This window comes from Castor canadensis, chromosome 10 (genome assembly GCF_047511655.1).
Source record: "Castor canadensis chromosome 10, mCasCan1.hap1v2, whole genome shotgun sequence".
Lineage (NCBI taxonomy): Eukaryota > Metazoa > Chordata > Mammalia > Rodentia > Castoridae > Castor > Castor canadensis.
In genome coordinates this window covers 130,018,690-130,043,467 of record NC_133395.1, presented here as the reverse complement: position 1 = coordinate 130,043,467, position 24,778 = coordinate 130,018,690, and the positions used below count along the sequence as shown (strand labels likewise).

General features: G+C 41.9%; 1 protein-coding gene and 1 pseudogene across 1 annotated transcript in view; both read right to left on the bottom strand.

The window, feature by feature from the left end:
* Positions 1–6,811, bottom strand: part of Gxylt2 (glucoside xylosyltransferase 2) — a 91,743-nt gene extending 84,932 nt beyond the window's left edge. The window contains exon 1 of the mRNA XM_020168310.2: positions 6,446–6,811. Within this exon, the coding sequence (XP_020023899.1) occupies positions 6,446–6,717 (272 nt within the window). The 5' untranslated portion in view covers positions 6,718–6,811. The remainder of the gene's footprint in view (positions 1–6,445) is intronic.
* A 9,128-nt stretch (positions 6,812–15,939) lies between these two features.
* LOC109689464 (2-acylglycerol O-acyltransferase 1 pseudogene) lies at positions 15,940–16,823 on the bottom strand (annotated as a pseudogene).
* Between the last annotated feature and the right edge of the window lie 7,955 nt (positions 16,824–24,778).

Below are 24,778 nucleotides of genomic sequence, written 5' to 3'. Positions count from 1 at the left end.
ATGCAAAAAGATTCCTAGATATGCATTAGTACACACATACACTAAGCCTGCCTTATTGTCACATTTCTTACACATAGCTTTGATTAAGTAAGGTCAAAAAATAAATAAATAACAAAAGAAATGTCAAAAACAAGGATCTAAAATTCCCACACAAATATTACACAGCTCAGTGGACGCAGAGAAACTTAGTCAATCCCGCATTAAATCTTTGAGTGACCTGTTAAAAGTTTCCCTGCCCTTAACTTTGTGAAAATCTGCCTCCCAATGCAAATGTCTAAAAATCAAGGTGAAAGTGAGTGCACTTAATTGAAGGGATAAAGTGAAAAGCTGAGATTGGCTGAAAGGCAACTTCTTTATCAGAAGTTGGCTGGCATTGTGAGAAAAACGAATCAAGCATCCACAAAACAGCACTGAACTCTGTGTGTCCTGAGCATCAGGGGTGCTCTTTGAAACCACAGACCTGCAGACACACACGGTCTACTGTAGTTAGTTTTGAACAACTTTTTTTTTTTTTTTAGAGGGATGATGGGACTGAAACAAGGTATAGGCTTGTTTTTAAAAGATATTTCCAGTGTGTTTTCTTGGCTTCATCATATGTAGACAGAGATTCCCAGGAAGGATTATGTTTTGTTCTGTCAGCTTTGGGGGTCTAAAAGTAAGGACACCCCAACCCCAATCAGTATGCCCAGTGCCCAGACATTAGCTGTCAATCCCATCCTCGAAGGGAAGCATCAGGGATCCTTAAAAAAAGGAGGATGGTAGGGCTGGGATGGGAAATATCCAACATGATCCTGGGACATCTTGTAGTACCAGAAGGTAAGGAAGTGCCCCCAAAATGAAAATATCAAAAAAACTCAAAACATATACGAGAGCATGGCAAAGTGCACAAGGCCTATGAGAGAGCTCAGCATGGCCAGACAGAAACAATTTTAGCAACACAAGGGTCAGACTGAGTCATACCCCAAAGGACAAAATAAATAGCCACCAATTCACACTGATTATTACTAAATAAATCAACAAATGGGGAGAAGACACAAACCTCCCACGCAGAAGAATCTCAACTAACCCACGTAACCACTTGGCCCTTTCGGAGGTAGACCTTAACCTCCCCCTCCTTAGGTATGGCTGTGCGTAGTGACGACCGACCGTCCACAGTCCACAGTGTATGGTAATGAAGGGGGAAGGAAGTTACCTTCCAGGGCAGAAACCTGACTGGCACCATCTCAGCCACATGACCAAGGCCCACGTTAGCCGTTATGAATCATGTTGACACTTGGAATGGTCTGATGAAAATGGCACTTTACTTCTGTGGCTTTCCTTCTAGAACCCGTTACCCAGTGTTACCATGAGCAAAACATCAGAGCTCCAACGTAGCTAGCTGGTGATCTTAAAACTGCCAAGATCTTTACATACATATAAATTAAAAGAAAAAGAAAACCTGCCAAGGTCATCAGAAGCAGAAGTCTGAGAAACCACCATAGCCAAGAGGAGGCTAAAAAGACAGTGACAACGAGCTGTCATGTGGTCTCCTGAATGAGATCCTGGAAGAGAAACAGGACGCATGGTAAAACTATGCAATCTAAAGAAATACTAGTAACAATGCAGCCATAGTTCACTGATTGTAACAGGATCACAGCAGTGAAACACTTTTAATTACAGCAGAAGTTAGGTATTAGCTGTACGGAAACTGTACTTTCTCGATTTTTCTATAAAAGTAAAATCATTCTAAACCATAAAATCTATTAAAAAGGGAAAAATTCCTCTCTTTTATTGCTGTTACTACTAAAGATCTTCACGGTTGGAAGAGGTATGGGACTGTTTGGGACGTTAATAAATGCTATGTGACTGAATAATAACCTAAGTTTAGTCTTAGCACAGTGCCGAGACAGGGTGGGTGTGGCATGTACCGAGTACTTCATTGACAAATACTTGCTCAGTGCTATGATCAGATCCGCTCCAGTTGTCAGTGATACAGCGGTTAATGAGACATGAGGTGCACAGAATAGGGAAGAGTAAATAAAATGCAAATTCATAAACAAGGATAAATGCCATAAAAAAAAACCCAAAAAACCACTCACTGGGGCAAGGGAGTAGGGAATGATGAGAAGGGCAGCTAGGAAGACTTGAAAGAGGCAAGGGAGCCCAGGTCAAGAGGATGTGTCTGAGGGCTGAAGCCCAGTGGCTGAATGGGGACTGGTAGGAGGTAAGGTCAGAGGCCTGCATGGGGTTGGGATGAGGCAAATGTCTCAAAGACCACAAGAAGAAATTGAATTTTACTCTTGGTGTGATGGAGAGCTTTAAATGGCAAAGTGACCTTCTCTGGTCACTGTTAAAAGATTATTTCAGTGGCTGTATAGAAAGTAGAACATAGAGGCTTAGGAGAGTAGGCTATTGCAGTGGTCAAAGCAGTTCAGTAGTGACCATGAACGTGATAGAAATCATGGAATTGGGGGCATAATTTGAGACAGAACTAACAGGCTTCACTGAGTTGGAGTGTGTGAGAGAGGACAGCAGGGACTCATAGACCAACCAACAAAAACAGGCTGGAAGTAGAATCAGAAGTCAAAGCTGTGTAACATTGTACATGGCACTCAAGACCTTGGTCCAGGTGTGGTAGCTCATACTTGTAATCCTAACGACACAGGAGGCAGAGATAGAAGGACCACATTTAGAAGCCAGATCAGGCAAAAAGTTAGTGAGACCCTACATCAACAAATACGGCTAGGCGTGGTGGTACATGACTATGATCGCAGCTACTCAGGAGGTGGAGGTGGGAGGACTGCAGGCAAGAGTGCAAGACTCTAGCTAAAAACAAACTAAAGCAAAAAGGGCTGGGGGCATAGATCAAGTGGTAGAGTGCTAAGCACAGGCCCTGAGTTCAAACTTTAGTACAGCCAAAAAAATGACCTACAGACCTTGACTGTCCTCAGAGGCAATCAGTTAGAGGATGACCAAAGACTGAGCATTTTGCCATACAACATCATCCTTTTGTTCAGGCTTGAGAGCAAAGGGAACTGCAGGAAATGGTGTCTCTTGAAGAGTGAGGATCCTTGCTTCCTCTCCCTGGTAGCTGGGAGGCTGCCAAGTGCAACGGGTTTCTGTATTGTCTCCCTCCCCTCTCCCCATTCTGGGAGGGCAGCAGCTCCACTCACTGTTGTACAGTGAGTACCTGACATTTGCAGAGCAACTGTGGCACACAACGATAGAGGGACACTACAGAGCCTTGAGGTGTCCTGAGCTACTGCAAAAAGAAAACAGCCACATGCAGTGCAAGCCAGAAGAAAAAGAATACAGTTCAGGAGAGGGCGGAGGGTTGAGCAATCACCAAGAGCCCCGGATGGAGCCAGTGATTTTGCAAGCCACAGCCCAAAGAGCTAGAATAGTCACTGCTGGGATCCTGATCTCATCATGGGATCATCAAATGTCAGAGCTGGAAGAGATCCGAGAACACTTTTGGGTTGATCTGCTCATTTCACAGATGGAGAAAGCAAGGTGAAATGACTGGCAACCAGAACCCGATGCTGAATTCCATATAATGTGTTCTTTCTTATGCTGTACAGATTTACAGTTACAGTAGGTGTCCTTTCCCATAGGAAGGCTCAAGGAGGAGTTTTCAGAAGTAAGATGGAAAGATAATCTTCTAAAGTCTAACATCTATCCACAAATAAAATTCCTATTTTGGAATTCAGTTCCATCAAAAAAATATCTTGGTAAACTTTTCCTCTTATCGTTCAATGAAAATGAGACGGCCCATCAGGGTTCCCTTTTTGACACGGCTGCTAGGAAGCTTACAGCTAAATTTAACACTTAGTCCTCCTAATAACAGTGGCCTCAGTTTTTGACAAACAGTACTTATTTCTCCCTCCTCTTTATGACTTTTTATATGTAGCTATTTCAAAGGCCTTATTGTATATGTGTCTTTTACTATGTGTCATCTCAAATTTTTGTTGGAAGTCAGCCAGGTATAAATCACCAATAAGCCCAGAGAGAAGGAGGATTTCATTTCTCTTGTGCCACTAGGGTTGCCACTCCCAGTATGGTGTCCATTTTCAGATCTTACCCTTGACCTAAAACCTCAGTCCTTACCTCCCAGCTCTGTATTTATAGAGAAAGGAGGCCATCACAGGACAGATTGAATACAAATGACTAGTTCTAAAATTGTAGGATCTGCATCTAACTAAGCAAGCCTTTGGAAACTTCTCTGAAATGAAAACAAGCTGTGTTTCAGGGCAGAACTGTGTTTTCCGCATTGATGGGGCAGAACGTCACTTACAGCAGGACCCTGGGGAGGTGAGGCAGCCTAGGTTGTGCAAGGTCAGCAGGTTGGTGGGCTGTGTCACATCTTTGGGCTACAAATCTGACCCTCCCCAGGCCAGAAAAATAAGATCACATTGACTTCCATCTCTTCTGGATTCTGACCACATAAAGAGATTAAAGCACTGGTTTTTCTGAAGCCATGAGTCTTTCTCTTCTCTCCCTAAATGAAATTCCTCCTAAGCCACAAAAATTTAAGCCAGGCAGAATTAAGAAAGCAATAAAGGAGTCCATGCAGAGATCTTTCTCCTGCTCCCCGTCTGTTCCAGAATCTTCTGTTACCATTTCTGTTGAGGTAGCAAAAGAAATAAAAAATAAGTCCCAGCAGATGTCAACTGTTTATGCATTTGAGCCTGAGACTTCCTGTAGCTCTTTGTTTTTTATTCTTTCCCGAGTTTGTAAGTTTTATTCTTTATTCCTTTGGTGTTGGCATGATTTCCATGATCATCTAAGAGATATGTTCAAAAGAAAAATGACTTGGAGTACTGCTGCTTGTGGAAATAGACCTCGCTTGTCTAAAGCATGCATTTGGATTCTGTTCATGATCGCCTCCTTCTCAGAGACAATTTGTTCAGATACAGACAAGGAGATGCTGCTCCCAAGGTTTCCAACACCTTGAAGAATGAGACACTTCCAAAATTTTGCTGCTTTGTTAGAAAAACCTCGGTACCATTATGAATCACAGGCCAGACCGTGGTATGACATCATCCTAGCAGGCCAGGGCCACCCTGATCCCATGCTGTTGGGTCTTCATCCTCACGTACCCCACTATCTGTGAACCTTGGACAAACTGTAATCCCATGCAACAGTTTCCTCCCCTGGAAAGTGGAGGTGAGACAGCTGCTTCCTTCACAGAGCAGGCTCTTCATCTTTGGTGTGTATCAAAAGGAATGGTAGAAGTGAAAAAGCAGATTACTGACCCCACTCCCATGGTTTCTGATTTTGTGGGGCTAGGCCCAGATATAAACTATTTTAAGAAACCTCAGTATACAGGAGCAGAAACTCTATTAAGTTCCTAATAGAAATATTCTTATTTTAAATAGCTCATACATTCAGAACTTGTAAAGTGTTGGAAATATTTAAAAGTGAGTCTGAGATTGTTGGGGCTTTTTTCTCCCTAAAACTTGCCAGCACCCATCTGTGCATTTATTACAGGCAGAAGAGAACACAAAGCCAACACAGCTACTTCTCGAGGTTTTGTGTCTTTTCTCTTAGCTACAGTAAAAGCGCCAAAACACTTAGTCATTATGGTGAAAAAGAATTCTTCAACTCGTTTCAAGTTAATTAAGGAGCCCAGCAAACCCAGACTTTGCAAAGGCAGTTAGAAAGAACAGCTTGGAACGAGCAGAGGAAACACACCCACTACAAGACCAGAGAGATCGTTTAAAAAAAAAAAAAAAAAAGCTCTCCACAACAAAGGAAATGAACGCAAATCCCCAACCTGCCTATGGTCCAGCGACCCTAAGGCCAAAGAGAAAACGCTCAGATGAAAAGGCTTCGTGTTAGACTTTGTGTAGAGAAAGGGAATCTCAAACAGAAAGACGGAGGTTAAGATGTTTTCCTTGTAGGACCCTTGGACCTTGCTGGAGCCCGAAACAGACGAGGAACGGGACCCCCCCCCCAACAACGCCCCCAGTCTGTCCTTCCCTGCCACGCATCACTCCTTCCAAGGGGAAGACTTTTCCAAAACCGTGGGGCCAGTGCGTCCTGCTCTAAGCGCGGGGCTGGGTACTCGAGGTTGAACGAATCTTGGAAAACATCTAACTTTTCCAACTCAATCAGATCGAAGTTTTCGGTATGAATTCTCCAGTGAAACACAAGAGTGAGATAAAGCATTCTTGCTTCGTGATGGCTTTTGAAACAAAGGGCACATGTGTGCGAGAATGCAAAGAGTCACCCTGAGTGACAGTTAAACCAGACGCACACACAGCCACTTTCCCTGACACTCCTGCACAAAGGTACGTGGTGACTCGCCCGGTGCCATCAGGGGGATTTCCCAAGGTGGAGGAAACCGAAGTGCGCAGCCCGTGAGGAAACTTGAGCCTGGCCCTAAGCCACCCTTGAACTTGGCACGGGTGGAGGGAGAGGAACACGGGTCCCCAGATGGGATTCTGGGGCTGCCACGACTCACCTCGCCAACTTCTCCAGGCTCGCCGCGCCCCGGCGACCGGCTCGTGGGCGCGGACGCGGGGGCCGTCGCCTCCGAGCCCCGGGAGGGACGCCCGGCCCGGGCAGGAACGCAGGGACTGGCGCGGGGCGGCGCTGCGGGGCAGACGCGGCGCGCGCGGGCGGCGCGGGGACCCCGGGGGGCTCGGCGCGGCCGGCGCGCAGGGACAGCAGCGCGAGCAGCAGCGCGGCCAGCGCGAGCAGGAGCAGCGCCGCCGCCTTGCTGCGGAGCTTCATGATGCAGCGCGGTCCCTCTGCGCATCGCGGCGCGCCGAGCGACGGCGGACGAGCGCACAGCGCAGTGGCCGTCTCTTGCGCTGCCCGCCCGGGGACTGGGGTCGTGGCGACTGGCAGCCGCGGAGGAGGAGAGGAGGGCGGGGAGCAGGCGCGAGCGCGGCTCCGGGAGGGACGGCCCTCCCTACCGTACTGTGTGGAGTAGCCGCCCGCCACCCACCCGCCCGCGGCCCTGCGCGGGGCTTGAGTAGCGCGCGATCAGACCCCTGCACCCACCCACCCACTCATTCAGTCTCTCACCCATCCCGTCCATCCACTCCTCCATCTGATTCTCTCATGCCATGCACTTTCCTGCGGTTTATTTTGTCCATCTGTCCACGCACTCAGGCATATATCCACACATCCACTCAGGCAGGGACATCTCTGTCCCGTTTGCACAGGGCAGGGCTCTGCACATCGTGTTGGACAATAATTATCCGTTGAATAAAATTTAGATCCATGTAGTCTAAAGAAATTACAGAATGGATTTCAAAGTCTAGATTTCAAATCTGACACTGTCACTGGTTTGGAGACACCCCCCCCCAACCCCCGGCAAGCTGTAGAACTTTCTTAAGCCTTCTTTTCCCTACCTTCATTCCTAAAATGGAAAGATTAAGCAACTCACCCCAAAATGCAGGCATTTTGTGGGCATCAAATCAAGTAATGCATATAGAGGAACTGCATGGTGCCTGGCTCACAATAAGTGCCCAGGAAAAGTTTTGTGATAAATAGTACAATAAAACATAGTTTATCATATATACATAAGTGCACATTTTATTTTCTGTCAGAGATTAGAGTACTAACTTCACAGCCCAACATAAGAATGGATTCTTCAGAGACTTTCACAGCTACCATCAGCAGATCAAGGTCAGAATTTCCTACCTGTTCTCCCGGGGTGTCCCAGTCATGGGACATATCCTCCTATTAACTCCATGAGCTGCCAGCCAACCTTCTATTACCTCTCTGTGGTACAGCTGCAGAACAAAGAACACTAGTTTACAAAAAAAAAAAAAAAAAAGTTCCTGAGTTTCTACAGGGCTCCATGTTGCCTATAAATCATCCAAAATCCAATTATATTCCAAATTGCTCTTAATTCTTTGGGAGCCCATTGTACTTTGGGTTCCAGAAGTGAGAATATTAACCAGCCTGGAACCTCTTGCCAAGCAGACATCTAGGAAATGGCTGAAATGTGGGTGGCAGATGCAGCTGGAGCGCCAACACACACATTCCAGGGGTTCTCCATGGGGCAGGAGAGCAAAGCACCTGGAATTGTGGGATGGATGCTTTAGCTTGTCACAATAGCTGGCCAGTTCTACTGGCATATTGCTAACTGTACTACAGGACACTGAGCATAATAATAAAAATAATAACAATAATAATTGCCTTAGGACAAAGGCCAACATGGAGACCCTGTTGAGAAATACTGGGTCAGGCAAAAGCCCAGTGTTTAGGCCTTTAGAGTTAGAAATGCTAGAATTATTTTAGTGTTTGCTCTGCCTTGCCACCTCCCCCTCCTCACAAAGGACACATACAACAAGGACAGCATAAAGCCTTGACAGTAGCCAGGATTCTGGCTTCAAACACCAAAGCAGAACTTGGAACAGCTAGACTGAACCAAACAGAGGACTCAGTCTCCTTAAACTCTGTGGAAGTGAAAGATAATGTATGCTTTACTTTCTTCCTATAAGTCCAAATCCACATTTTGGATTTCACTGCTCTGATTGGTAGAAAACACCAATCTCTAATGTCATGGAAAAGCAATTCCAGATTCTGGCAACCATGGCTTACCCAGTATCTCACTTGGATATTTAAGAGACAAAATGCTTCCTTAGTCCCCTCCAGTCCCTCACCCCCAAAATCTGTTTCTTCCTCTGGAATCTGGACATCTCTAGCTCAAATCAGAAGTTAGGTGAGAACCATTTGGTGTCCCTTGCCTCCAACATTATTTGCCACTTCATAACAAACTACTCCAAAAATTTAGTGGCTTTGGACAATATACATACAGTCTCACAGTTTCTGTGGGGCAGGAATTGGGCACAGTTTAGCTGAGTCCTCTTCTGTACAGATTCTCATGAGGCTACCCTCAGGTGTTCACCCAAGTTTGTGTCTCATCTGAAAGGTCAAGCAGGAAAGGATCTTCTGCCAATCTCATTCCTGTAACTCCTGAAAGATCTTGTTTCTTTGAGGTTACTGTGGGACTGAGGGACTCAGTTCTTAGCTGGCTGTTGGCCAGAGTTCATCCTCAGGTTGTTGCTAGGACACTCCCTCTCTCCCCACTTCCCCTCAATCATGGCAAGCACACAAGAAGAGCCAGACAGGCAATGCCAGCAAGATGGAAGTCACAGTCTTTTACAACTTAATATTGAAAGTGACACCCCATCACTTTATTGTATTCTACTTGTGAAATCCAGGCCACCCTCAGGAAAGGGTGCTTAAATACCAGGAGGTGGGGACTGCTAGCAGCCATGTTAGAAGACTGCCTCCCTCACCTTGCATGGCCAAGAAAACAGTAGGCTCTGTTAGATCTACCTCCAAAACCTAACTGGAATCTATGCAGAAACCTCTGTAGGAATGGGTACCAAAGAAGAAAAACCAAACCCTAATTGACAAATTGCTGGATGCTCAGTGTGGGCAGGACTAGCCACTCCAGGGGTGGCTAGTCTTAGGAGCCCTACACGTTTGTGAGGTTCACTCCAATGGCTTGATCAACCAGGTGCTCACATTGATTGCTGGAGGAAGTTCCTCTCCTGCTTCCAGCATGGAGACAGGAAAGCACATCAGGCCTTCCTAACAAGGTCTGCTACCAAGACAAATTCTGTCAGAGCCTAATTTATTAGGGGTGTATCAGAGCCCAACCAGCCTGGAAACGGGAGAATACTCAGGTTCAGCCCATTTTAGTCATTTTGTCTCCCCTAAGGTTGGGGTTAGGGGGCTGAGAAGCCTTGTGAAGTTCACAGCTGAGGGGCACAGCTCATTAAAAGACTGAGACCTGATTACATGACTATGCAGTCCACATGACTGATCCACATGGTCTGAGCACATGACTGATCACATGACTATGCTGTAGTGGTGACCATGCCTCACCACTACATCCCTAAAGGCCTGTTTGCCAGAGTTCCTTTATCTAGTACACTATGTTTGACATTTGGCAAAAAATTACAAGGCATACTAAAAGGCAGACAATGCAGTTTAAAGAGAGAACATCAGCACTGGAACAAGACTCAGATAAAGTGCTGATGCTGGAGTTATCAGTTGGAAATGAAAACAACTGTGTTTCGTATGCTAAGGGTGCTAATGACAAAAGCAAGACAACATGTAAGAACAGATGGGTGATACAAGCAAAAAGATGGAAATTCTAAGAATCAAAAAGAAACACTAGAGATTTAAAAAAAAAAAACTGGAATACACAGGAAGAATGTCCTTAGTGTGCTTGTTTGTAGACTGACCACCACTGAGGAAAGACTCACTAAGCTTGAGGATATGCCAACAGAAACTTCCAAAACTGCAAAGCAGAGAGAAAGAAGACTGAAAAACTGGAACAGAATATCCAATAGGGGCAGGACCACTACAAAAGATAAACACATATATATAATGGCAACATCAGAACAAAGAAGAGAGAAATAAACAGGAGAAGTGTTTGAAGCAACAATAACTAAGAATTTCCCCTAAATTAATGGCAGATACTAAACCACGGATCCAAGAAACTGAAAATACCAAGTGGAGTAAATGTAAAAACAAACAAACAACAAAAAAACAAAACCAAAGTATACCTGCAAATTCCATCTACAGAAAATCAAAGGTAAAGAAAAATATTGAAAGAAGACAGAGGATAAAAACACCTTGACTAAAAAAAAGCAAAGATGAGGATTACATCTGACTTCTTGGAAACTATGCAAATGAGAAAAGAGTAAGCAAAATATTTAACGTGATAACCTAGCTTAAAGTCTAACAGACTCCATCTTGTCTCTCTATCATTTTGAAAGGTGAATTGGCTGAGTGTGTGTGTGATTAAGTGGACTCCCTGGTTTTACAGAGTCACCTGATCAATAGATAGTCTGCTGTTAGCCACAGAACAACCCTCCCTGCAGCCTTCTTCCCTGCAGCCCCCTCCCAGCCAATCCAAAGATTTCAAAACAAGTGGTACAAGATTGGGCTGCATCTCTGACTCCTTAATGACCTCCTTCCCGTCCCTGTGGGAACACCCCTTTGGTCTGCCCTTCACTTACTTTGTGCCCAAATGATGACTTCTTGTCCAGAAAAAAACACTTCCCTTATTTATATGATAGCTTCTTTTCCAGTTGACAAAATGTTGAGATTAAAAAAAAAAAAACACACCAGCCTAGAATTCTGTATCCTGTTAAACTGTCCTTTAGACTTTCTTAGATAAACGAAAGTTGAGGTGACTTGTTGGTAATAGACCTCTCCACAAGAGGAGTTTGAGAAAGTTCTTCAGGAGAAGGAAAATGATGATAGGTTGGAACCTTAGTTATACATGAAGAAAGGAAGAGCATCAGAGAATAAGTGAAGATGAGAAACAAATTTTATTTTTCTTATTCTTGATCTGACAGAAACAATTCAACATAATGATAGTACTTTCACTACCTGTGAAGTGGTACCGTGTTAATTGAAAGTGGAGTTGGACTGGCTGTAAATGCATATTGTAAATTCTAGGGCAACCACTAAAAGTGTTTTAAAATGAGTATAATTAATATGCTAAGAAAGGAGTGAAAATGGAGTAATTTAAAATGCGTAAAATAACCCAAGTGGGATGCATTGGCATGCACCCGTGGTCCCAGTTATGCAAGAAGCCATAGGCAGGAGGACTGCAGTCTGAGGCTGGCCCCAGGAAAAAAATGTGAGACCTCACCTGAAAAATAACTAAAAGCAAAAAGGGACCGAGGGAGTGGCTGAAGTGGTAGAGCATCTGCCTAGCAAGTGACAGGTCCTAAGCTCAGACTCCAGTACCACACAGATAATGGTAATAATAATAATAATAATAATAATAATAATCACCTTCCAGAACAGGATGCATCAACCCTGATTGGTTCACTGGTGAATTTTACAAAACTTTTAAGGGAGAATTTTTATCAATTCTCTACAACTAGGAACAGAGGGAACATCCTAAATTTGACACAGGACAGCCACATTAACATATGGTCAGCATGATCCTTACTAGTGAGAAACCAGAAGCTTTGTTGCTAAGATGGGGAACAAGGCAAGGATAGCCTATCTCAATACTTCAGATGAAGTTTTAGCTAAAGCAATAAAACAAGAAAAGGAAATAAAAGGTATACAGTTTGAGAAGGAAGAAATAAAACTGCCTTTCTTTGTAGATAGCATCATGATTATTTGTATAGAAAATCCCAAAGAATACACACACATACACACTCACACACACAATGCTAGAGCTAATAAACAATTTTAGCAAGGTACAAAGTTAACACACACAAGTCAATCCCTTTTCTATTCTAGCAATAAGCAAGTGAACTATGAGATTAAAAACACAATATCATTTATGTTAACATCTCAAAAAATGAAATGCTTAGGTATAAACCTAACAAAATATGTATAAGACCTACATAAGAAAAACTATAAAACTTTGATAAAAAGATAGCAAAGAATAGCTAAATAGAGAGATATTTCATATTCATGGACAGAAGGACTTAATATCGTCAAGGTGCCAGTCCTTCCCAACTTGATGTGTAGGTTCACACAATTGCAATAAAAATCCCAGGATGTAAACAAGGCCTTGTTGTACATGCTTTTAATCCTAGCACTCAGAAGGCAGAGGCAAAAGGATTAAAAACTCAAGGCCAGTCAGCAATAAGTAGAGTTTCAGGCCAGCCTGGGCCTTGCATGTGGGATCCTCTTTACATGTGGATAAACTGATTTAAAGTTTATATGGAGAGCCAAAAGACCCAATGTAGCCAACTTAGTATTGAAGTTGAAGAACAAAGTTGGAGCAGTGACTCTACCCAAATTTAAGACTTTAGTTCAATAATCAAGATAATGTGCTATTGGTTTAGAACAGACAAATCAATGGAACAAAATAGAGAGCTCAGAAACGGACCCACATAAGACTGTTGTAATGCCTTTGCAAAAATGTCTTTCAACAAATGGGGTTGGAACAACTGGACATCCCCATACAAAAAAAATGAATTTAGTCACAGACCTTATACCCTTCATAAAAATGAATCCAAAATGGATCACAGACCTAAATGTACACTACAAAATACACTACAAAACTCCTAGAAGATAATCTTAAAGAAAATTCAGAGGACCTTAGATATGGTGATCATTTTTTTAAGATCCAACACCAAAAACACAATCCATAAAAGAAAGTGATTTCATTAAAATGAAAAACTTCAGCTCTGGGAAAGACAATGTCAAGAGAATGAGAAGGTAGGCTACAAATGGGAGAAAGCAATTGCAAAAGACTTATCTAAAAAAAAAAACTCTAAATATTCAACAATAAAACCCCATCTCAAAGGACAAACTGATGTTCAACATCATATGCTATTCGGAAATTTCATATTAAAACAACAATGAGATGAGATGCTATGCACCTAATAGCATGGTTGTAACTCATAATGTCACCCAGCAAATGTTGGCGAGGCTGTGGAGCAACAGGAGGTCTCTCAGATAGCTACTTTGGAGGACAGTTTGACCATTTCTTAGCAAGTCGAATGTATCCAACAATTCAACCCTTAAGTATTTACCCAAGTGAGTTGAAAAGCTATGCTTACACAAAAACCTGCACATTGAAATTTATTGCAACTTCATTCACCATTTTCCCAACCTGGAAGCAACCAAGACTTCCTCCAGTAGGTGATACATGCAGACAATGGAATGTATGATTTTGAGAATATATCATTGACAAAAAGTAAATGAATTATCAACACACACATACACAAAACCCATGTAGGAACCTTAAGTGAATATTACTAAGTGAATAAAACCAATCTGAAAAGCTGTCTGGGGGGAGTGGGGGTATAGCTCAGATGGTATAATATCAAGTATATGACATTATGGAAAAGGTTAAAAAAAAAACCATGGAAAGATCAGTGGTAACCAGAGGTCAGAGAGGAGGGAGGGGAGAGATGATTAGGCTGACAATGGAGGAGTTTTAGGAAAGTGAATCTGTTCTACGTAAAATGGCAGATACACCCCATCATGCATTTGTCCAAAGTTACAGATGTGCAACACCAAGAGTGAATCCTGATGTAAACTATGGGTTTTGGGTGGTAATGACTTGCCAGTGTAGATTCACTGATTGCAACAAATGTGCCAGCTCTGGTGTGGAGTGTTGACAGCAGGGAAAGCTGTGCGTGGGGGTGGAGGACGGGCAGAGAGTGTATGGGAACTCTATTTCCCACTTAATTTTGCTATGAACCTAAAATAGCTCTAAAAAATAAATACTGTTTTTAAAAAGTGAAGCAGTTATGGGATTTTCACCCAGGTACCCTGGCTCAATGGCTGTGTTCTACTTATGTTCCTCAGGGTGTGTGTGTAAGTTTGCTTGAGCAGAGAGTAGGCTGTGAACTGACTATACAAGGTAATAGCCAGTGCACACCCAAGGGGCTGGGAGCAGAGGTTTGGGTGAGGTCTGCATTAGGATGTTTTCAGCTGTTCAGTAGAGAAACCTAACTACATTTTCCCTTCCAAGTACTAACCAGGCCCAACCTTGCTTAGCTTCTGAAAAGAGACGAGATCCGGCGCATTCACGGTAGTATGGCTATAGACCCCAAGTACATTTTAAACTAGGGTTTTCTAACTTTAACGTGTGTATAGGATTGTCTGGGGTATCTGATTAAAGCAGAGACATTGATGTAGTACATATGTCATGGCCTGAGAGTATGTATTTCTAAACTGCTCTTAGATGCTGCTATGGCTACTGGTGTAAGGCAGTAAGGATTTAAACAATAAAGATTTTTCAAAAAGTTTTTTGGGGTATGTGTGTGGGTTCTTGCTGTGTAGCCCAGGATGGCCTCTAACTTGAAATCCTCCTGCCTCAGCCGCCTGAGTGTTGGGATTACAATCATGTGCCACCACACCTGCAACCTCTTCTCCTTATAAATTAATAATCTCAGACATCGCATTGAAATTATGGAAAGCTGACTGTCATGGTTGCTCAGTTGTCTCCGCATTAATACTGCACAGTCCATCTTTCTCACATCAATTTGAGAGGCCACCTTTGTCGCATAATATACTCCCTCATGTATTCTGGAATATTTCCAGGCTTGTTATTCCATTCTATTTGCTGGTTTCCTGTAAGGGGGTGAAATTTTGTTTTCTTAGCATTTATGATGTGCTTAAATATCTAATAGGGGACTAGGGGTGCAGTTCAAACTTGTCTAGCATATGTGAGGCCCTGGATTCATCCCCAGTTTAAAAAAAAAAAGGATTCCTAGAAAAAAAAATTAGGTAGAACTAGTTCTCATCATTTTGGAGACTTCCAGGCTACTTTTTTCCCATATGAGCTCTGAATCAGTTTGTCTCATTCCAAAACTTTAAAAATCATATTGGTATGGAGGCTAATTTGTAGATTAACTTATGAAAAGCTAACATTTTCATGATGCTGAAGTTTTCCATCCAACATGATGACATGTCTCTTTATTGTTCAAATTTCATTTGGTGTCCTTCAGTGGTGCATAAACTCCTTTAGATATGCATGACTGAGCTGGTGGGAAAGTGAAGGAACTCTCTCTGGCCAAGAAACCAAGAAAGTTGGAAGCCAGGAAGGTTACTCAGGATTAAAACCAAACATGTCTTTGGGTAGGAAACAACCTAGACCCCAGGCAAGGTATGAGATTAGAGTCAGGACACTTAAGTACAACAGAGTCCCCTCAGGCACTTGGGCTAGGAATATAGCAAACACTCCACCTCACAGAAGATGGGAGAGATCTGTGTCAACTGTGTTCCTCAGAGGAAGGAGAAGAAAATTAAAAAAAAAAAGGATTTGAAAATTCTGGGGCTGGCAGAGTGGCTCAAGTGGTAGAGCACCTGCTTAGCAAGTGTGAGGACCTGAGTTCAAAATGCAGTACTGCCAAAAAAAAATTTGAAAATTTCTGATAACTCTTACATGAGTTTGTCCTCTGTAGGGGAAAAAATTTCAAGGAGAAACTTTAGATTAAAACACTCCTAAGCTGGTAGGTTTTTAAAAACTTATTTAAAATATTTATTCCCTCAAAGGGATGCTCTCTTAACCTCCTGTATGCCTAACAAGACTGAAGTCACATAAACATGAGTTTCATGCTCTGGAATACCACACTTCCCTTTGTGCTCCTCAAAAAATGTTCTTAGCTCCTCAATCCAGGTCTGATACAGCTCTTTAATCTGCTCCAGGTCTGACCAACAGGGATTTGTGGCCCCAAAACAGTGTGGATGGGTTTCCCATGGGGCATTAGGCCAAAATCTACTAGAAAATTCCTCTGGCATGAAACAGTGGCAAAGAAAAGCCCTATGATCTTCTGCAGTCTCCCCTGAGCAGTTCAAAGCCAAGAGCCTTCAGGGTTGTTCATTTGTTTAAATAGTTCATTTTTCCCCAAAGAAAATACTGTAACCAAATGGGCACCAAATCCCTCCTGCTGGTGGATGAACAGAATGACTTTCCCCAGATGGGCATCCATGGATCTTCTGCATACCAAGGATGATGACTGAAAGGTTCCCACCTTCCTCCTTGCTCAACACATAGGACATACTTTTCTTAGAAACTGAACCTGGCCCACACTTCATCAGATATTCTTGAAAGGAAAAGGCCACTAGAACCAACATGGGTGCACATGGAGACAGGGAGTAAAGCCTGGAAACAGTTCATTGAAGTTCAAGTAATTTGTACAAAAATTTCCAAAGGCTCCAGCCACAAATAATCCATGGGGGTGAAGCCCAAATACATACTTGTGACTTGGATCCAAATCCCAGGTTTTGATGAGATGAATTGGAAAATGGTTGCCAAAGTACCTACAAACAATCTAGCTTCTAACCTAATTGGATCTTCTGCCTCCTTGCTCTGGGGTGTGCCAGTCAACGTAAAACCATGTAAAATAAGGGATGTGAAGGAACGAGTAGTATCATGATTCCAGCATACACCTGTGCTTTTCATAAGCCCTCAATGCACAGTAGAGTCACTGAAAGAGTTCTTGTAAGAAGTCCTGATGCAAGGACTCCATCTGAGCAGCAGGAAGGATAGGACACACTGCAGCATTGCTGCTGGTGCTGCCTCTTCCCTCTGGGAGTTGAGTGAGTGGCGCAAACTTGATCTTCATGGTCCCATTCTGGCAAGAACAGCAATAACCATGGCCACCTGCATCTTTCATTGACCCTGCGGGAAATCCCAAAAATAAATTTTAATTGGCCAACATAATTTAATTTTAGGTGAATGGGTTGAATCATGTCTCCTTAAAAGTCACAATCCTGTTTACCCAGAACCTCAAAGAGTGACCTAATTTGGAAATTGTTTTGTTTTGTTTTTTGGAGATGTAATTAATTAGGGATCTTAAGATCAAACCATTCTGCACAGAGTGGGCCCTAATCCAATGACTGGTGTCACATCTATATAAGAAGGGAGGACACAGAAAGACACACAATAGGAAAGAAGGCCATATTAACATGGAAACAGGTGGGAGTCATGCTGCCACAAGCCAAAGAATGCCACTGCCACCAGAAGCTGGAAGGGATAAGGAGGGTCCTCTCCACCTATTGGCATTATAACTTCAGGCTTTTGACTTCCTGAACTATGAAAGGATAAATTCTGCTGATTAAGCCATGCACTTGTGGTCATTTTCTATGACAGCCCTAGAAAACCAATATGCTAGATTTCTAGGAATTCACACAGATAAGATTCCAAGGAACTTGAGTTTATAACTCCAAACTACACAACACATGAGGAAATAGCCATGATAAATGAGAATTGGGACGAATAACGGGCTGTAGAGAGCAACATGCAAAGATCACAGGCCATGGGACAGCTAGTTGGGAATATAAAAAAGGAATGTTCAAAAGTTCTAAAGAGTGAGAGGGTTCTGGGGTATGATGTAGATACAAGAGGCTATCGAGAAGCACCAGAAGATCTGGGAAAATTAGAAATGTGTAATGGTTAAAACTAGAAACCCAATTTAGAGATTAGTTAGCATGTAAAATCTAGCTGAGAACAAAAGATGGAGTTGAGGAAGTTACTAAAAATGTAGACCTAAGGATAAAGAAATGTAAAAAATTAAGATATTAAGGGTGCAACTCAGGTAAAGTGCTTAATGCAAGGCCCTGGGTTTGATCTCCAGCACCACAAGCAAACAAAATTAAGAGGTTAAAGACAAGGAGGACACAGTGAGAAATTTAATATATTTTCAGTCATTGTTGCAGAAGGACAGACTGATGGCTTGGAGAGGCAATGTTAGACATGAATGTGGCTGAGCATTCTATAAAAATGAAAAAGATAAAAATGATTAGATTGAAAAACATAATGAATATCAAATGGACAAATTAAAAGAAATCTGTGCCTACATGTATTTCAACAAAAAATAGAATTTAAAGAAAAATTTATAGAAATGTAATTTAGAGAAATTATATATAAATAGATTTTAGAGAAATTTAAAGAAAACTTTATGTGGAGAAAAGACCTACAAGTGCATAAAACCCAGATTTCTCAGCAGCCAGAGTGTAGAAGAAGGCAATGGAGAAATACCTCAATATGCCAAAAAACTAGACTTCTGTCACCTACACCTCTATATTCTGACAAGTTGTTATTCAACTGGGAGGGTACAAAGGTAGCAAATACCTAAACATGTGGAAGTGGTTTTAGAATTGGAAAATGGATTGAGGCAGGAAGAATTTTGAAGTATGTGATAGAAAAAGCCTAGTTTTCCCCACACAGACTATTGTTAGAAATACAGATGTTAAAGGTCTGCTAAGAAGGAGTCTGAGGAGAAAGTGTGCATCATCTTAGAGAAATACCTACACAATCATAAACAGAATATTGACAGAATGCAAAGCCACCACCAAGGTTATTAAAGAGAGAGGCAAGAAGTTCAAAGGAGAAGAAGGAGAAAAGCAAATGAGTGATTTGAGGTAGAGGTTTAGAGCTAGAAAATGTACGGAGCCTCCTACAGCTAGAAAAGCAAGGAAGTAGATCCTCCCATAGACACTCCTGAAGGAATCAGCCATGAAAGCACCTTGCCTTTGGGCCACTGAAATTCATACTTCTGGCCTCTGGAACTGTAAGAGAACAAACTTATGTTGTTTTAAGCTAATAGCTTTGTGAACAGTTGTTACAGCAGCCATAGGAAACTTATAAAGAGGGTAAATTACACATTTGAAGATACATAGTCTAACATTGTCTGCTCAGACTGTCTCTGAATGAATAACAAAAATATACTACAACAAGAAACAAACTGAACTCAAGAAGGCATGGGATGTAAGAAGCAGTGCTGAGTGAAGAAATAGGTAAAATGCACTGACACATCCACAAACAACAACAAAGAATTGTGCTGGAGGAGGCTCAGAATCAAAGGGTGAATCATATTCATTACCAGAAATATGGGTGGAAAGTGTTCAGGTGTAGATAAAAATATTGGCTATATTTTTGCTACAAATCTAAAGTTACAGCCTTTTATTTTCTTTTTAAACAAAATCTAAAGCTGATGTTATATGGGAATATTAAAAATTTGACAGGAGGCAGAGAAAAAGAGGATTGAAGTTTGATTCCAGCCCAGCGTAGTGAGACCTTATCTCAAAAACAAGCCAGCCATGGTGGTACTTGCCTGTAATCCCATCTACTAAGGAGGCAGAGGTAGGAGAATTATAATTGAGATGGGCCCAGGCAAAAGTATGAGACTCCATTTGAAAAACAAACTAAAATGATAAGGACTGCGAGCATTTAAGTGGTAGAATGATTGCTTAACAAGCACAAACACAGGCCCTGACTTCAAGTCCCAATTACACACACACACACACACACAAATATATGCAAAAGGAAGCTCATAGCAGCTTCACTCCTAATAGCTAAAAATGCCCAACACATGTAGAATGGACACACATGTAGAATGGACACACTGTAGTGTGTTCAAGGGATGAAATGTAACATGTCAATAAAGTTAAATAAATTACTGCTACTTGTGACTATGAAGGAATCTCGTTAACCACATACTGAGGGAAAGTATACAACACAAAAGAATACATACTGTCTTATTTTATTTGTATTGCCTATTAGAAATCAGGATGCTGGTTTCTGCTGGGGAGGTGGGAGAGGCAGAAATGAGAAGGGCGATTGAGGGGGTGGCCATGTTCTATATCTTCTGGGTGTTTAGTTTGTGATAATTATTTTTCAAATTTTTTCTCTTGGTTTTTATTTTTTTCTATCTTTATGATAATTCATCAAACTTTAAACTTGATATGCTTTCCCCCATATCTAAAAAAGATTATTGCTTTAAAAAGTAAAGACAATTATTGAGTCAATTACTCATGGCAATTTCAAGAGACACTAGGATTAATCCCCACCATGGGGTGAAAGATCTTCCAGCTATTTGGAAGTGACTGAGATAAGGGGACACTTGAATCTGCTCTACTGCTTGGAGCCCTGGGAGGTGACTCTGTCACAGGTGTTTCCTGGGCTCTAAAGCAAGAAAAGTAAAGGGAGTAGCCAGCTAAGATCTTCAGAGTTGAAATTCCCTGAGGTAGCACCCCAGGCCCCTCAAGTGGGTCACAGCAAAGCCATAGTTTCTATGTCCTAGAGAGGGTACTGAGTTTGTAAAGAGAGTCCTATCAGACCTCTCCCCAGTGCTCTTGGATATGGGACAAGAGTTCAAATAGAGGCCTATACCCCATACGTTTATATATCTAGAAGTTATTAGTCAAACCAAACACCGTTAAATAATGTAGGTTCTATGCTCTCTTACTTGACAAATATGCTTTCACAATGACCTCAAAGGCCAGGATGAACTTTATGAGTTTCACACTTGTACTTGGAGGCTGTAGATAGTCAGTCCCCAGTCCCAAGAATTGGCCCCTCCTCTTTTCCCTATATCCCTGCTCCTAGGTCCAAATTTCACCCATGCTCTGTAAACACTTGCCCCTTGGCCACCCTTCAGGCCTAAGGTTATGGATACCAGAGGCACAATTTGCCTATAGGAGGCCCACTTGGCAAAGAGGCCTGTGCCAACTGTGGAAATAGATTCAGAGTCCTTTAGATACAAGATCATGGAGTCCTAGCTATTGAGAGTGTGTTCTTGAAGGGGAAGAGACAGGCTCTAGAGGGCATTGCCTGAGGAGGGTGAGAGCAGGGGTTCGATGAAGTATGGAGTCCAGTAGGGCCCCAGGTGTAAGGAAAGCACGGGCCCTTGTATTGGTGAGGGACTGTCTCAGTAGACACTGAAGCAGACTGTATAGCTGTGAGCCAGAACTGAGGATGCCTCAGTAAACATAAATATGGAGAGATGACCGTGCTCGAGGACCACGTGAGATTGGACATTCCTGCTCATGCCTAGCTAAGAGAAGACTTTGAGATCCACTGTCCCCACAGCCCCATCCCACTCTACTCAGTGATATAATTCTTTGGAAACTTCCTAGAGATAAAATGACACCTTGGGGAAAAAAATAAAGAGGAAGAGAATAATATCTTGAATTTACCCCAAGGAGACTGAGGAAAAACTCTGAAGTGAGTGAGTTTACCATGAATTCACTGGCAAATTACAGTGAGAGAGAGAATTTCAGATAAGGAAAATCAAAGCTACTTTTTTTTGTTCACCTAGTTTTGTGCATTGAAAGCTGATACCCGTTTTAGTCAGCTTTCTGTTACTGTGACAAATAAGTGAGACAATCTGCTTATAAATAGAAAAGGTAACTGGCTCACAGTTTGAGAGGTTTCATTCCATGGTCAGTTGGTCTCTTGCTTTGGGCATGTGGTGAGGCAGTACATCATGGTAGGATCACATGGTGGAGGGAGCTGCTCATGTCATGGAGGCCAGGAAGCAAGGAGAGAGACATGAAGTGCCCAGGGTGCCACAAGCCCCTTTAAGGGCATGTCCCCACTGGCCTAATTTCCTCCTGGTAGGCCTCACCTCTCAAAGACTGCACCACCTGCCAGTAGCATCACAGGCTGAGGACCAAGCCTTTAACATGTAGGCCTTTGGTGGACTTTTATAATCCAAACTGTAGCAATAACCAATGCATATTTTAATAGTACTTTTGAGAAACACTATGGTTTTGAGATCCCACTACTTTTTTAGAGCACCCTGTCTCATAGTTTATGTCCACTCAATCACAGGATGGGGATGAAATTCAGCAGTCTTGTCTGAATGGAATGTGGTGGTCAGGTATGGGGTTAGAAGATGATGGAGAAAGAGGAGCCTGATTCTGTGGATTACAGATAGGCCAGGAGGATAAGGGGGATAAGGAAGTGTAATAGGGTGAATTTGATCAAAGTACATTACATGCACTTATGGAAATACCACAATGCAATCCCTTTGTATACTTTAACATATGCTAATTGAAAAGAAAGAGCTGAACTGGAAATAAAAACCCTTCAACCAAGAGTTCTCTTGATGAACTCAGAACATAACTCTGCTATTAAAATGTATGACTTCTATCAATAGTTTCCAGGACATATATGTAACTAAAATTAGACATCTTAGGATGTCTTGGGAACTGGACAATCTGAAACAAGGTAACGTTGAAGGAGACATGCTAGTCATCAAAAATGACTACCGGATGGTATTGGTGCACTGGAGTAGCTGAATGAGACAAAGCATCTGAACTAGGAAGAGATTCTGGCCATTGTTAATCTGTGCTATGCAGTGAAGAAATGCCTCTCAGGTCAGCAATAAGGAGAGCTTTGGGATTAAAAAAAAACCAAAATACATTCAGAACTGAGTTGGAGTTGTAGCTCAGTGGGAGAATGTTGGCCTGGAAGGTGTGAGGCCTTGGATTTGATCCCCAGCCCTGCAGAAAACAAAAACAGAAACAAACAAAAAATCAAAACCAGAAAATTCCACTCAGGATGAAATAAAAAGTTGAATATAATTAAAAGTCATATGAGAGCCTAAAGAAAATGATTTTATGATTTTTAGCTTGTGAATGTAGTTTTAGTCAATGTTACTTTGATAATAGCACTCAAACTGAATATAACTCAATTATCTAATAATTAGGATTAGATATACTATAGTATATAAACTCAATAAAATTTTCTGGCATACATGGGTTTTTCATGACAACATTAATTTAAAAGTAAACTATTAAAAAGTATATACAATTCAGTCTTGTAAAAAGCATAGATAGATGCTTAGAAATGCAGCATAGAATGTTAACATTGTAGACATCAGAATGGGAAATTAATTTTCTTCTTCATGTTTGTCTGTATTTTCTTCTTTCAGTAAAGAATCTTTTCAGAAAATGCAAAATTTCTTTAAGTGACTTCTCCTTTTTAGCAATTCTTACTGCTTTTAAAACTTAATGGAAGCAGGGCTAGTGGAGTAGCTCAAGTGGTAGAGTGCCTGCCTAGCAAGCATGAAAGCCCTGAATTCAAACCCCAGTACTGACAAAAAAACAAACCAAAGCAAAAATTAATGGAAGCAGCCTTATTCATAAGAGCCAAAAAGTGGAAAGGAGCTAAATATTAAGTATGGCATATCCATACAATGAAATGCTGCTCATCAATAAACCAGAACCAACTACTGATGCAACGTGGATGAACTCAAAACAATGAGCTATGTGAAAGAAGCCAGATACAAAATACCATGTATCATGTGGTTACATTTATATGAAAATCCAGAAGAAAAATCTGAAAAGACAGAAAGTTAGATTAGTAGCCTGCAGCTTGGGGTGGGAACAAGGATCAAGTGCAAATTTGCAAAAGGTTTTATTGGGGTCACGGAACCATTCTGGAGTCTGTTGATGATTGCATAACTCACTACTAAAAATCACTGAAATCCACTTAAAACAAAGTAAATATTATGAAATGTAAATTATACCTCCATAAAGTTGTTTTTTAAAACTTAATGGAGAATTTGGTGAAAATTCAGGGACTAAAAGGTTCAGAGGGTTGTGTGTGTGTGTGTGTGTGTGTGTGTGTGTGTGTGTGTATGCTCTATTTTTAATATGAAGGGCAAGGGTGAGGAGAGGTTGCTAAGAGCCTGTACAACCACAAAATTAGAGAATTTGCCTTTAGCCACTATGGCGTCTGTATAGATATGCAGGCTGGATATGCCATTGTATTTCTGATTGCCAGGGCAGAGAGCTAACCTTGATTTAGACACAGAACAGTGGCCCTGTTTCCCTAGGCAGTGGTGGGTTTCTGGAGGGGTTAGCCTTGAGGATTCTGGTCTCCCACTAACCAGCTGTGCAACCCTGCTGAGTCACTTCATTTATCTAGGTTTCACTTTACTTATCTGTGGGGGAAAATGTGGGTTGTGCTGGATTGGTTTATAGTCCTGTCCAGCTGTAGAATTATTTTCCTTGGCACTCTCCACCCTCAACAGTTTGCAGTAGACTCCTTGCCAGTCCTCAGCTTAGTTCCTGTACGTCAGATGAGGTGACTTGAGTCATCTCCATTTTGCCATACTTTTCTCCCCAAAACTTTTGTTCAGGCCCCAGACTTTCCTGTCAGAAATGAGACTTTTCTAATTGTTTTAACCCATGAGCATTTCTCTATCCCTGGATCTGTCTGACATTAAATTGTACATTCTTTGCTGCTGTTGGTTGGCTTTTTTAAAGTTTCACTTATCAATTTCATTATTATCTTCCCCCAAACCTGACTTAAAGCAGTAACCATTTTGATATGCTCACAGTTTTGTAAATTAGGAATTAGAGCAGACATAGCCTTTCATAATGAGGGCTTCAGAAGTCACGTGGTATTCCTTTGGCTGCATTCCACTGGCTGCACAGGCCAACCCAGATGCACTATGGGAAGGTAGTAAGCCAGGGTGTGATCATTGGTCATACTGGTTTGTGGTGGTCGAGAGTATCTTTGGAAATAGTAGTTATCTCTCACAACTATTTATCCATCTGCATTTTATTTTCATAACTAATACCTAAATTA